The sequence below is a fragment of the Trichomycterus rosablanca genome, chromosome 4, assembly GCF_030014385.1.
Source record: "Trichomycterus rosablanca isolate fTriRos1 chromosome 4, fTriRos1.hap1, whole genome shotgun sequence".
In the NCBI taxonomy this organism is placed as follows: Eukaryota; Metazoa; Chordata; class Actinopteri; order Siluriformes; family Trichomycteridae; genus Trichomycterus; species Trichomycterus rosablanca.
In genome coordinates, this window is record NC_085991.1 from 51,479,781 (window position 1) to 51,494,242 (window position 14,462).

Sequence of the window (14,462 nt, forward strand, 5' to 3'; positions counted from 1 at the left end):
GTCCAGTTTTGATGCCTATGTTAGGTGTTTTCAACAGTGGACCGGAGCTAGCATGGGCACTTGGACATACAACTTCCCAGCCCCTTACACAGTAGGGTTCAATACATTGTGTGTTGTGATACATTCACCTCATCACCAGGATTGAAACGATCTCCATTGTGAGCCACAGTAGATCTTCTAGTCCGTACCTGACACCACAACCTTCATGTCCTCGAACATCAATCAGTCTTGGCCACCAATCAACCTGTCAGCTGTTTGTAGTCTTTTGGGTTCCTTAACTTATGCCTAGTCCACACTACAAAATTTTTGCCCTGATTTTCATTTGCCGACTGGTCAGCGCTAGATTTGCCAGCTTGGGAGAAACTCAATCGCTATGTGTAAACTGCTCAACAACTTGATCTGAGTGGCTGAAGAAATATATCTAGCTTGTCAAATTTCTGGATCTGAGTTGCACAACTGGCAATGAGTGCTATGTCGAACAGCCAATGAGAACTTAAGATACAGTGTGAGGGGAAATGCAGGGGAGGAGTATAAAAAGGTGGGACAGGGCGTAATATAGTTTCGTCACACACACACACAAGTTTTACAGCATTTCTGACCTTATTGTTCTCTACAAAACATTACACCAATGTTGCATTGCAAAAAATAATTATTAACCTCCAACTCACTATAGAACAACCCCTGCTGTTCATGTAGCCAAATCCACTCAGATTCATTTATTTTTCCGCTTTGCTTTTTATGCTGCACATCCAGTGCACAAACTTTGATCGCATGCTTATTGTTGACGTGCAATTTTGGACGTGGTATCATTAAACCTTTCATCACTTCTTGAGTTTGTTTTCATGACAAAACGTAGTTAGGGAGAGCAGAGAAGCTCACCTGCGACTCCAGTTGGTGATAGATGGTGTAGTGTGTGAGCCCCTATCGCCGATCAGTCGTGTAGTGTGAAAGCCACGACTTGAAAGACACCCGATTACAAGATGTTGTGTAGCGTGAACTGTACAGTGACCTGATGACGTGGAAAGTCGTGTAGTGTGAACTTGGCATTAGCTAAAACACTGATGTTGGATAAGAGGGCTTAGGTCACAATTCAGTTTTCAGTTTACCCCCAAGGTGTGCAGTAAGGGTGGGTCAGGGCTCTGTGTAAGCTAATGGAATTTCTCCACATCAAATATTCTCCACATGTCAAAGCACCTCACTTTGTGCACACATGCAGAAACATTGTATATACATGTCAGCAGCAATTAATATGTCTACATAGTTTTGGCCATTTACCCAGCAATTGTACTAGCTATTAAAGCAGTAAATTGCTGGGACAATTACAATGTCATTTTAACTCTGGGGTGCTTTCATTAAAATTGCTCATTAATACCTGCTATTACTATTTTTTAATACACCACTATAACGAGGTCTGTGGTAGCTGGTGAACGTGCCCCGGGTTCCCAGCGAAACAGACGTTACAGAGCTCAGCAAACAAAGGTCTCTTATACCAGACCTTCCAATTAGTGCTGATCACCCACAGCTGTGGGGCTGGCTATTTAAGCCAGCTCTACACAGCAGTGGGTGTCGCACCTTTGTTTGTTTTGTGGTCTCTTGTGGCAGCTCGTCCACACTGTTGTTTAGTTATAGGTGGTAGCCCTGGTGGCGCTAGGCCATTAGGGTAAGTAAAACCGCAAGGTTTGAGGTATGAGGGTTTTCTTTCGTCCTCTTAGAAATAGTGTGGTGCGACGCCGCGCAGTCCTCGAACTGCTGTTTGTTTCAGCGCTAGCTTTAGCTTAGCGGTCTCACTCAGTGCTCTAGTAGCGCTGGTTATATCCTAGGCATCAGTGCCTTCAGTCAAACAGAACATTGGATTCTCCAACCGCTGGGTGGCGACTCCGGAACGTACTCGGTAGTCACGCCAACATCCCCGGTTCGAATCCACACTCTCTACAGCTGCCCAGCTCTCGTGCAGTTGCTGGGCAGACTCTTTATCGCTGTCTCTTTAAAACGCTAACATTAGCATTAGCGGCTTTCACTCCGCGCTGTTTTAGCGTTGGTGGTAACTTCGGCATCAGTGCCTTTAGTTAAACGGAACATTGGATTCTGTAACCGCTGGGTGGCAACTCCGGAAAGTAATCGGCAGTCACGCCAGCATCCCCGGTTCGAATCCACGCCTTACCGTTGTGTAACCTTTCTCTTTTGTTTTTCTCCTTTTCAGATCGGTGTTTGTCAGCTTCCGTCGGAGTTTCCGATTGGGTTTTGTTTTATTTTATGTTAGCTGTTTACCTTTTCTGTTGTCCTTATTAATCAATAAAATATCTTTTTATAATTTTACTTCTGCATTTGTGTCCCTTTCTTCCCACGTGACAGAAAGGTGCGACCATACCATGGACGCAGCAGAAGTTCCACCCCTTACGGACGTTCTACGTCATCAAGGGGTAGCGTTAGGCAGGCACGAGGTGGCCCTAAACGAGTTGGCGCAGCGGGTAGCTGCGCTCACCCTGCAGTCGCCAATTCTTAGGTCCGGTCCTGAACCCCCTGCCCACTCTCCTACCCACTCCGGAGGGTGCGGAAACCGCGACACCCCTATTTCGCCTCCCGAAAGGTATTCGGGAGAGGCTAAGAGGTGCCGTGGCTTCCTCCTCCAGTGTGCCCTTGCGTTTGAGCTGCAACCCTCTCGCTACCCTACGGAGCGATCGAAGGTTGCATACATAATTTCCCTGCTGACTGGCCGAGCTTTAGAATGGGCTACTGCCCTCTGGGAGCAAAATGCTCCAGAATGCTTTTCGGAAAGCTCCTTTAAGGAAGCTATAAAGGAGACCTTTTTTCACCCTTCGGGTGGCCGTGAGGTAGGCCCTCGTCTACTCGAGCTTACCCAAGGTGCTCGGTCAGTAGCCGATTATGTAATCGAGTTTCGAACGCTCGCGGCTGAGTGTGGTTGGGACGAGGGGGCCCTTACTGCCATATTCCATCGTGGTTTGTCTGGTAAGGTGAAGGACGAGCTAGCCACCAGGGACCCTCCTACCACTCTTAAGGACTTCTATGTCCTGGCCAACGCCATAGACACCCGCCTTCGCCAGCGAGCCCGGGAACGGGGCACTTGTTCCCCGTTCACCCGCTCGCAGGTCTCTCCCAATTCGCCTCCGCCTGTCCTGGATCCTGAGCCCATGCAGTTGGGGTCAGCTCGCGCTGGTGCCCCAACGGCTTCGGGTCCGTCTGCCCGACCCCGGCAGCCGTTAAACTAGCAGGCCGCTCTCGAGCTAGGGACTCGGGAGTGAGCCGAACTACCATCCCTGCCCAAGGACTATTTCTGCAGGCCCGGTTGCTTTGGGGCCTGGGAAACACAGACCTTCGGGTCTGTGTGGATTCAGGCGCGGTGGAGAGTTTCATAGACATCAACCTGGTACACAGGCTGGGGATTGAGGTCCAACCGCTAACAACTCCAGTGTCGGTCCATGCTGTGGATGGCCGACCTGTAGCGGGCAGCCCGATAACCCACCAGACGCGACCTCTCACGTTGCGCCTGGAAAACCACGAGGAACGGATCACCTTTCTTGTGACTCACGTTCCTCACCTCCAGGTGGTTTTGGGGTATTCGTGGCTGCAAAGACACAACCCCCAGATCGACTGGGCCACCGGATCGATCTTTATCTGGGGAACGCAGTGTCGGGACTCGTGCCTACTGCAAGGCGGCGCGAGCCCCGAGCCGTCCGAACCCAAGATGGCGATTCCGGATTTGGCAGCTGTTCCTCCTGTGTACCATGATTTACGGGAGGTTTTTAGCAAGTCCCGGGCGCAGGACTTGCCCCCCCACAGACCGTTCGATTGCGCCATCAACCTTTTGCCCGGCACTACTCCTCCTAGGGGGCGCCTTTTTTCGCTCTCCGGCCTAGAAAAGGTTGCTATGGAGGAGTATGTGCGTGAGGCGCTTAAACAGGGGTTCATCCGTCCTTCTTCCTCCCCAGCTGGGGCAGGGTTCTTTTTTGTGAACAAGAAGGACGGCACCCTGCGCCCCTGTATCGATTATCGCGGTCTGAATGCCATTACGATCAAGGATCGGTACCCGCTGCCGCTGATGGCCACGGCTTTCGAAGCCCTTCAGCGAGCATCGGTTTTTTCAAAGCTCGATCTTCGCAGCGCGTACAATTTGATCCGGATCAGGCAGGGGGATGAGTGGAAGACTGCGTTCATTACGCCCACTGGCCACTATGAGTACTCGGTGATGCCATTTGGGTTAATGAATGCCCCCGCAGTCTTCCAGAGATTTATCAATGAGGTCTTGCGGGAGACTCTTGGTAAATTCGTCTATGTTTATTTAGACGATATTCTTATCTTTAGTCAGTCCATCGACGAGCATATAGGGCATGTCCGACGAGTTCTCCAGCTCTTGCTCGACAACCATCTGTTTGTCAAGCTGGAGAAGTCAGTCTTTCACTCCCCCACGGTCTCGTTTCTGGGGTTTGTAGTGTCCGAGGGCACCCTGCGCATGGACTCGGCTAAAGTATCTGCGGTGGAGAAGTGGCCAACTCCCAGTTCTTTACGCCAACTGCAAAGGTTTTTGGGCTTTGCAAACTTTTTTCGGCGTTTCATTAAGAACTTTAGCTCAGTCGCCGCCCCGTTAACGGACCTTACAGGCAAAGGTCCGTTCCAATGGACGGTGCAGGCCCAGCAAGCTTTCGACAAGCTAAAAACACTCTTGACAACTGCTCCCGTCTTGCAGTTGCCCGACCCAGAGGAACCCTTCGTTGTCGAAGTGGATGCTTCCGAGGTCGGGGCTGGGGCAGTTTTGTCCCAAAGAGTGGGGCCGGGGAAGAAGCTACATCCATGTGCCTTCTTCTCGCACCGCCTGACTCCAGCCGAGCGGAACTACCCGGTTGGAGACAGGGAACTCTTGGCCATTAAGTTGGCGTTAGAGGAGTGGCGACACTGGCTCGAGGGGGCCAAACATCCTTTTCTTGTCTGGACGGATCACAAAAATCTGTCATTCATCCAGCAAGTCAAGAGGATGAACTCCCGTCAGGCCCGGTGGTCCTTATTTTTTGGAAGGTTCAACTTTACACTGTCTTATAGACCGGGGTCCGAAAACGTCAAACCGGACGCTCTGTCTAGACAGTGGGAACCGACCAGGCCGGAGACCGGACCTGATCCCGTGATCCCCTCGACCCAGATAGCGGCCCCAATCACTTGGGGCATATCAAAGGTCATTCGGGATGCCCAACGGGCGGAACCCGACCCCGGTGGGGGACCTCCTGACAGACTGTACGTACCTTCATCCGTACGGCGTCAGGTCTTCGAGTGGGCTCATGCTTCCCCATTTGCGGCGCACCCAGGCGTGACCAAGTCCCTGGTCTTGCTGCGCCGAAGATTTTGGTGGCCGGGGATGGAGAATGAGGTACGTGACTTTGTCCGCGCCTGCTCTGTGTGTGCTCTTAACAAGAGTCCCAGAGAGCGCCCCAGGGGCCTTCTTCATCCGTTGCCAATACCGGCTAGACCGTGGTCCCACATTGCCCTGGACTTTGTGACAGGCTTGCCTAAGTCCAGAGGGTTCACGGCGGTATTGGTAATTGTCGACCGGTTTACCAAATCTTGCCTCTTTATCCCACTGCCCAAGCTACCATCCGCCATGGGCACTGCGCAGATCATTCTGAATCATGTGGTGAGAGCACATGGGGTCCCCTCAGACATTGTGTCAGATCGGGGCCCACAGTTTGTGAGCCAGTGCTGGCGGGCCTTTTGCCAAATTATTGGCGCGAAGGCCAGCTTATCCTCCGGTTACCACCCGGAGTCGAATGGGCAGTCGGAGAGGCTTATCCAGGATCTGAGCAAGATGCTCAGGTGCCTGACGGCAGGGAATCCGACCACGTGCTCGGATAAGCTGATGTGGGCAGAGTTTGCACACAACACCCTGCATCATTCGGCGATCGGCATGTCACCGTTTGAGGCTCAGTTCGGGTACCCTCCTCCGCTCTTTCCTGAGCAAGAGCAGCAGGTAGCGGTCCCGTCTGTACAGCTTCAGGTCCGCCGCTGCCGCGCCGCCTGGCGCAAAGCTAGGCAGGCACTTGTGGCCACCCAGCGCTCTGTGAAGCGCAAAGCTGACCGCAGGCGGCAGCCGGCTCTTACCTTCCGGCCAGGCCAACGAGTACTTGTATCAACGAGGGATCTCCCCGTTCGAGGTGTTCCACATAAGTTGGCACCCAAGTACATTGGCCCGTTCAAGGTGGTAAGGCGGATTAACCCGGTGACGTATAGGTTGGAGCTTCCTCCCCGCATGAAAGTGCATCCAACCTTCCATGTCTCCCATCTCCGACCATTTATGTGCGGGGGAGTTTTACCCCCTCCCCAACCTCCCGCCCCTCGTATCATCCAGGGTGCCCCTGCCTTCACGGTTCGCCGGTTACTTGACAGCAGGAAGGTTCAGGGTAGTACCCAATACTTGGTGGATTGGGAAGGTTACGGCCCTGAGGAACGTTCATGGGTACCGGCTCGTCAGATCCTGGACCCTGAACTGATCCGCGAGTTCCGACGGAACCGTGCTGCGGGTCTTGGGACCTCAGGAGCTGTCCCTAGAGGAGGGGGTTCTATAACGAGGTCTGTGGTAGCTGGTGAACGTGCCCCGGGTTCCCAGCGAAACAGACGTTACAGAGCTCAGCAAACAAAGGTCTCTTATACCAGACCTTCCAATTAGTGCTGATCACCCACAGCTGTGGGGCTGGCTATTTAAGCCAGCTCTACACAGCAGTGGGTGTCGCACCTTTGTTTGTTTTGTGGTCTCTTGTGGCAGCTCGTCCACACTGTTGTTTAGTTATAGGTGGTAGCCCTGGTGGCGCTAGGCCATTAGGGTAAGTAAAACCGCAAGGTTTGAGGTATGAGGGTTTTCTTTCGTCCTCTTAGAAATAGTGTGGTGCGACGCCGCGCAGTCCTCGAACTGCTGTTTGTTTCAGCGCTAGCTTTAGCTTAGCGGTCTCACTCAGTGCTCTAGTAGCGCTGGTTATATCCTAGGCATCAGTGCCTTCAGTCAAACAGAACATTGGATTCTCCAACCGCTGGGTGGCGACTCCGGAACGTACTCGGTAGTCACGCCAACATCCCCGGTTCGAATCCACACTCTCTACAGCTGCCCAGCTCTCGTGCAGTTGCTGGGCAGACTCTTTATCGCTGTCTCTTTAAAACGCTAACATTAGCATTAGCGGCTTTCACTCCGCGCTGTTTTAGCGTTGGTGGTAACTTCGGCATCAGTGCCTTTAGTTAAACGGAACATTGGATTCTGTAACCGCTGGGTGGCAACTCCGGAAAGTAATCGGCAGTCACGCCAGCATCCCCGGTTCGAATCCACGCCTTACCGTTGTGTAACCTTTCTCTTTTGTTTTTCTCCTTTTCAGATCGGTGTTTGTCAGCTTCCGTCGGAGTTTCCGATTGGGTTTTGTTTTATTTTATGTTAGCTGTTTACCTTTTCTGTTGTCCTTATTAATCAATAAAATATCTTTTTATAATTTTACTTCTGCATTTGTGTCCCTTTCTTCCCACGTGACAACCACAGTAGATGCTAGGTGTACCTGATATGAGCAAATATATGTATAAACAAGGTAAATGTACCTAATGAAGTGGTAAGAGAATTTAAAGAAAATCTTATATTAATTTAATTCAGCTTAAGTAAAATGTTTATAAAATGTAAAATGCAGCCGTTTTCTGTCTGTAGGAACCGCGTTCTGTTTATTTGTTTTGTACACCAGCGCATTAACACCGTTTTCCTTTAGAACCACAGCCGTTTTATCCGAACGAAGCACGTTTGTGTTTGTTTGGTTGTTGGTTTTTATATTCCAGCTCATCATCGCCTGTTTCGTCCGGAATTAAAGCCGTTTTTCTGTGACTACCAGCAGAAGCGCCGGTGAAATCAACTTCAACTCATCTTCTAAAGCTAAGTACATTTCTTTGTAAAAATGGCCCCTGCAGGAGCTTTATTTCCCTGTATCGAGTGTAATATGTTCAGTTATTCCTTCTCCATGTTTAGTGATAACTTTACATGTGATAAGTGCAGATTAGTTGTTAGCCTGACGGAGAAGATCTCAGTGTTAGAAGGGCGCATTTGGGCGTTAGAACAGACTACTACTAGTGAGGGCTTAGATTTAGCTGTAGCAGTCCCGAATGCCAGCAGTTCAGGTACAGAACCCCAGACTCCGGCATTAGAGCCCTCACAGCGGGGCGACTGGGTGACGTCTCGGCGACATAGTCGTAGGGCAAAGCACCGACCATCTCAGTTGCACGTGTCCAACAGGTTTTCCCCACTCAGTGAGCCACCCGCTGAGAAGCCTGTTAATGTAAGTGCTCTGGTTATAGGAGATTCTCAGCTCCGACACGTGCGTATTGCGACCCCCATAGAGACACCAGCAACCATAGTCACTTGTATTCCGGGGGCCAGGGCGCCTGACATCAGAGCAAATCTAAAAGTGCTGGCTAATGCTAATCGTAGATTTTCGAAGATTGTTATCCACGTCGGCACTAATGATGTTCGCTTACGGCAGTCTGAGGTTACTAAGAGTAATGTTAAAGAGGTGTGTGTGTTAGCTAGGTCGATGTCTGAGGCAGTAGTGTGCTCTGGCCCCTTACCGATTCGACCCAGTGGCGACACCTACAGCAGGTTGTTGTCGCTGAACCGCTGGATGTCTAAATGGTGCTCAGAAAACTGCATTGATTTTGTAGATAACTGGTCCACCTTTGAGGGAAGGCCTGGTCTTTTGAAGCGGGATGGTGTCCACCCCACGTGGGAGGGTGCTGCTCGCATTTCTTGCAGCATAGGTGACAGGCTTTACTCCGCGTTAGTGTAGCGGCAGATAGTGGTAACTGACTATCCAGAGCCAAGACCAGGCAGCAGACAAACAGGCCTAACCAACTGTCTGCAAGTCGCCATCGGACGTCACCTGGAATCCTTAGGTCACAAACCATTGAGACTGTGTCTGTTTACCGTGGCAGGTGTAAGCCAAAACAAAATCAAAAAGTATGTCATAATAACTTAATTAAAATTAATCTAAATGAACATGAAAACAATAGTAGAGCTAAACTAAAGTTAGGACTTCTAAACATCAGGTCACTTGCATGCAAAACAGTAATTGTAAATGAAATAATTACAGATAATTGTCTTAGTGCACTTTGTTTAACCGAGACCTGGGCTAGACCTGATGAGTATCTAGGTTTAAATGAAGCATCTCCTCCGGGTTACAGTTATGAACATAAGCCACGTCTTAGCGGTCGTGGTGGAGGAGTAGCCACAATTTATGATAAAGACATAGGTCTTACTGTAAAATCATCTCCCATAACAAACTCGTTTGAAGTTCTTATCTCTGACATAACCAATAAATGTTCATCTGATAAAACTAGTATGTTTAAACTGGTTACTGTTTATCGGCCCCCTGGTCCTTACTCAGAATTTCTTAACGAATTTGCCGATTTTCTTTCTAAATTAGTCTTATCAACTAAAAAAGCTTTAATTGTTGGTGACTTTAATATTCATTATGAGGATAAGTGTAATCCACTCAAAATTGCGTTTGATTCTATTTTAGAATCTTTAGGCATCACCCAAAATGTAACAGGACCCACTCACCGCTGTAAACATACCTTAGATTTAATACTTACTTATGGTATAAACATAGACAACCTGGAAATTGTACCACAGAATGACTTAATTTCTGATCACTCCCTACTAATTTATGAAGTGTCCCTATCCAATAATATACAGCAACCACATCGTTTTAAATGTAAGCGCACTAATACATCTGCAACTGCAGCAGCGTTTATAAACTGCCTACCAGAATTACCAAATATATCAGCATCAGAACCTAAAGAACTAGATCAGGCAACTCAAAACCTAGAGACCATACTGTGCACAACCTTAGATAACGTAGCCCCACTCAAAACTAAACTGATTAGGGAGAAAAAACTTGCTCCTTGGTACAATGACCACACATGTGCACTTAAACAAGCAGCAAGGAAATTAGAACACAAGTGGCGTCACACTACACTGGAGGTGTATAAGATTGCTTGGAAAGATGCTCTAACTGAGTATAAACATGCTCTTATAAAAGCTAAATCTTTATATTATTCGTCTCTAATAGAGAAAAATAAAAACAATCCCAGATTCCTCTTTGAGACGGTGTCCAAATTAACTAAAAACATCAATGAAACTGAATCTAATATACCGCCTGACTGTACCAGCGATGATTTTTTAAAATTCTTTAATGACAAGATAGAAAAAATACGACTTCAGAGTCAAAGTGTGTCATTTGTCAATGTTAAGTATGGACTCACTCCGAGCAGCATTGGTGATAATAGTAACGAGTTAATCCAACTGAATTCCTTTAATCCAATCTCCCAAAATGAACTAACTGTGTTGATTAAATCATCTAAGTCATCATCGTGTATACTCGATCCTGTTCCAACTCGTTTACTTAAAGATTTACTCCCAGCTATTGTAGAGCCCCTGCTTACATTAATCAATGCATCCCTTAGCCTTGGGTACGTACCTAAATTGTTTAAAAGTGCCGTTATTAAACCCCTGATTAAAAAACCTAATCTTGATCCACATGTTTTATCTAATTATAGGCCCATTTCAAACCTTCCTTTTGTCTCTAAAATATTAGAAAACTAGTTTCCAAAGAATTATGTTCTTATTTGAATGAAAATTGTATTCATTAAAAATTTCAATCAGGATTTAGACCCAACCATAGTACCGAAACCACATTAATTAGAGTAGTTAACGAGCTGTTAATGTCTTCTGATAATGGATGTGTCTCTTTTCTTGTTCTATTAGATCTTAGTGCAGCGTTTGATACGGTCGATCATAATATTTTACTGGAGAGGCTAGAAAATACAGTAGGTGTTGAAGGACTCGCACTCTCTTGGTTTCAATCATATCTGACTGACCGCTCGCAATTTGTTTATGTAAATAATAAATGCTCGGAAAAAACAAAAGTAAAGTGTGGTGTTCCACAGGGGTCGGTACTGGGACTGCTATTATTTACACTCTATATGCTTCCACTAGGCGAAATTATTCATAAACATGGCATAAATTTTCACTGCTATGCAGATGACACACAGCTGTATATATCAGCCAAACCAAATGATACTGACACAATCAGTAGGATAGAAGATTGTGTAAACGACATAAAAAACTGGATGTCGTGTAATTTTCTCTTACTTAATTCAGATAAAACTGAGGTTTTACTTGTTGGCTCTAAAGCTGCAAGAGACAAGTTGTCTAACCTGGTGCTAAACCTAAACACGTTCTCTGTTACTCCCAGCCCAGATGTAAAAAACTTGGGGGTCACACTAGATTCAGATCTTTCATTTGATACACACATTAATAATATTACTAGAGTTGCTTTCTTTCATTTGCGTAATATCTCTTAAATAAGAATTATACTATCTGTTAATGACGCTGAAAAACTGATCCATGCGTTTATAACTTCTCAGTTAGATTATTGTAATGCTCTTCTAACTGGATGCTCTGGTAGATCCATAAACAAACTCCAGTTAGTTCAAAATGCAGCAGCTCGAGTGCTAACTAGAACTAAAAAATTTGATCATATTAGTCCTGTTCTATCATCTCTACACTGGCTGCCAGTTAAATTCCGCATTGATTACAAAATACTTTTTGTTACATGGTCTGGCTCCACAGTATCTGAGCGAACTTATTAATCACTACAACCCAGCGCGTCCACTTCGTTCACAAGATGCAGGGTTACTTATAGTTCCTAAAATTAAAAAGACCACAGCTGGTGGAAGAGCATTTTCTTACAAAGCTCCACAACTTTGGAATAATCTTCCTGCCTCTATTCGGGATTTGGACACAGTCTCAATGTTTAAGTCTAGACTGAAAACATATTTATTTTCTCAGGCTTTTGATTAATATAGACAAAGGCGCAGAGCTTGGGGGTTCTTGGTCATAGAAACTTGTGGTGATCAGGGATGTTGGGTTGCTGTCGTTCTGCCTCTCTTATCCGATCACTCAGGTTTGATGACGGTGGGGAGATGGGGTCTGATGTCCTGTGAAAGCCTTCATGACCTTGTTACCTGCTCGCTCTCCCTTTTAGTTATGCTGTAATAATTAGGGCTGCCGGAGTCTAAAACTCTCTTTAAAACTGTTTTACTCAACTAGCATTGTACATTATTAACTACGTTCTTTGTTGTTTTACTCCAAAGGCATTCTGATGTAAACCTGTTTACCCGCCGAGGTTAAGGATTAAAGTCGAGACTGCCGTGACAACTATGCTGCTCCTGCCGGATGTGACGGGTCTGGAGTAATTGCACCAAGAATGACAAGAACTCACTACAGACTTTATTGAAAACTAGAGCCAATAACAACTCTATTATTATTTATCTATTAATTACCAGTTATAACTTTTAGATCATTTAATTCTGTGTTTGTATGCTCTGTGTAAATCGTGTATTTATTTAAAGTATCCTCCAGGCCACCCAAGAAGGATGGGCCCTGCTGAGTCTGGTTCCTCTCAAGGTTTCTTCCTGTAATTTTCAGGGAGTTTTTCCTTGCCACAGTCGCCCTCGGCTTGCTCAACAGGGATTTTTGTATCTATTGGTCCTGGATTTTGTAAAGTTGCTTTGAGACAATGTCTATTGTAAAAAGCGCTATATAAATAAAGTTGACTTGACTTTATAATGAAGTAATATAAATTTTAAATAATATAAATTAAAAATATATAAAATATAAAGTATATATATTAGTTGCTACGTGTTAATAAGAGCTGTATAATATTTTTACCTGTTTCTCAGTTCTTTCTGCTGCAGCTGATATTGTATCATGTCCTTTATGATCATCCATGGTGCACAACATGCAAATACACTGCTGATCAGTACGACAGTAAACCTCCAGCAGTTTATCATGCTGAGAGCAGATCTGATCCTGGAGTCGTCTGGTGGCTTTAACCAGCTTGTGCTTCTTAAAAGCAGGAGATTCAAAGTGAGGCTGGAGGTGAGTTTCACAGTAAGAGGCCAAACACACCAGACAGGATTTTACTGCTTTGTATTTTCTCCCAGTACAGACATCACACTCCACATCTTCAGGTCCAGTAGGAAGTGGAACTTGAGATTCTTTCTTCTTCAGGTTTTCCACAACTTCAGCCAGAATAATGTTTTTACTCACATCAGGTCTTGGAATGAAGGTTTTTCTACACTGTGGACAGCTGTATGTTCCCTTATCATCCTCCTGATCCCAGCAGTTGTTAATACACACCATACAGAAACTGTGTCCACATGATGTAGTTACTGGATCCTTCAGTGTTTCCAGACAGATTGAACAGCTGAACTGATCCTGAGTTACTGAAATATTTGACTCAGCCATTTTCTGCATGTAAACAGAAACACCAGTAAATACAGCAAGTCATTTACAGCAGCTCAGACTTTCTGGTTTAGTTTGTGAGCGTTATGTTCAAAACAAGTGAGTTTAAAATAAATCAATCAACAATTTTAACTACATAAAGTAACAATAACAATAAAACCATAATAAACAACTAATAAACTCACCTGCAATCAGAAACTCAGATTACCAACAAAACTACAAACACAGACACGAAACAGATCTGCACTCGCACTGAACAGGATAAGATCAGTTTCACTTTCATTTCTGCTGAACTAAAGGTGGAGAGAGAGAGAGAGAGAGAGAGAGAGAGAGAGAGAGAGAGAGAGAGAGCATTTTACTTTTGTTCATTTATCATTCATTTATTTATCTTCATGATAATAACTGTGTTAGTGTTATAATTAAAAAGTTTACAGACACCCTGTGATGGGAAATCACTTCCAACAATCAGGGTCCTTTGGATAGTGTTGCATGTTCTCCTCGTGTTCACATGGGTTTGCTCCAGGTGCTCCGGTTTCCAAAGTCCAAAGACATTCAGTTGGAACCACTAAAATGTGAGTGTGACTGTGGGGTGTTTCATCCACTGGACAATACCCACTGTGACCCTGACTAGGATAAAGTGATGATAAAACAAGCAATGAATGAATTAATGAAATAAGCTGTTCAGATATGCTGTGACTTACATGCAAATTCCATTTATATTTTTAAACAATCAAATATAAAGTAACTGTGCATTAATATCTGCAGAATAACCAGTATTTTTTATTTAATTGTTATTTAATTAGCTTCATACCTTTATAGTTATACTGTTCATAGTGTTTACTGATTTGACTGATGTGTAAATTCCTGGGCTGTTCTTGCTGTGAGGCGACCCACTGCACCACTGTTACCACAATTATAAACTCAACTGTAAAATTTTAACAATATTATAAATACTAAAGTATAAGAAAGTATAGTAAGTAAGTTTATGAAGGTATAATGAAGCTGAGCTAGAAAACATGATTCTCAGAGCAAGATTCCAAACAAAGTCACCAACATCAGCCATCAACAAAGTTTCATCAAAATAACCTCCACTGAATGATCCACAGCACAGTCCTTAAATACACTGAGCATTAAA

At 45.6% G+C, this 14,462-nt stretch overlaps 1 protein-coding gene across 1 annotated transcript in view; it reads right to left on the reverse strand.

Moving 5' to 3' along the window:
* Positions 1-13,330, reverse strand: part of LOC134311995 (tripartite motif-containing protein 16-like) — a 35,751-nt gene extending 22,421 nt beyond the window's left edge. Inside the window, exon 1 of the mRNA XM_062993644.1 lies at positions 12,752-13,330. Within this exon, the coding sequence (XP_062849714.1) occupies positions 12,752-13,330 (579 nt within the window). The remainder of the gene's footprint in view (positions 1-12,751) is intronic.
* Between the last annotated feature and the right edge of the window lie 1,132 nt (positions 13,331-14,462).